The 261-nt window shown below is 27.6% G+C and overlaps 1 protein-coding gene across 2 annotated transcripts in view; it reads left to right on the forward strand.

Moving 5' to 3' along the window:
* Positions 1-261, forward strand: part of LOC108573398 (long-chain fatty acid transport protein 4) — a 47,267-nt gene extending 47,006 nt beyond the window's left edge. For both annotated transcript variants that reach the window (XM_017935851.1, XM_017935843.1), the window contains one exon: positions 46-261. In XM_017935851.1, the coding sequence (XP_017791340.1) occupies positions 46-200 (155 nt within the window). In that variant the 3' untranslated portion in view covers positions 201-261. The remainder of the gene's footprint in view (positions 1-45) is intronic.

Genomic DNA, 261 nt, shown 5'->3' on the forward strand with positions numbered 1-261 from the left:
ATTCTATTAACAAAAAATGTTTTTTTTTTTTAATCATTATTTCAGGTACATTTAAATTGAAAAAAAAAGATCTTATAGAAGGTGGATATGATCCAAAAAGGGTACAAGACAAATTGTACTACTTAAGCGAAAAGTCGGGATACCAGTTGATAACCACTGAAATTTATGAACAGATTCAACAAGGAAAAATTCGTTTTTAAATTATGTCCTAAGTAAAAGAAAGCGATCATGGGAACAATTTTCACTACAAATTTTTACTGG

This window comes from Habropoda laboriosa, unplaced genomic scaffold (genome assembly GCF_001263275.1).
Source record: "Habropoda laboriosa isolate 0110345459 unplaced genomic scaffold, ASM126327v1 scaffold20, whole genome shotgun sequence".
In the NCBI taxonomy this organism is placed as follows: Eukaryota; Metazoa; Arthropoda; class Insecta; order Hymenoptera; family Apidae; genus Habropoda; species Habropoda laboriosa.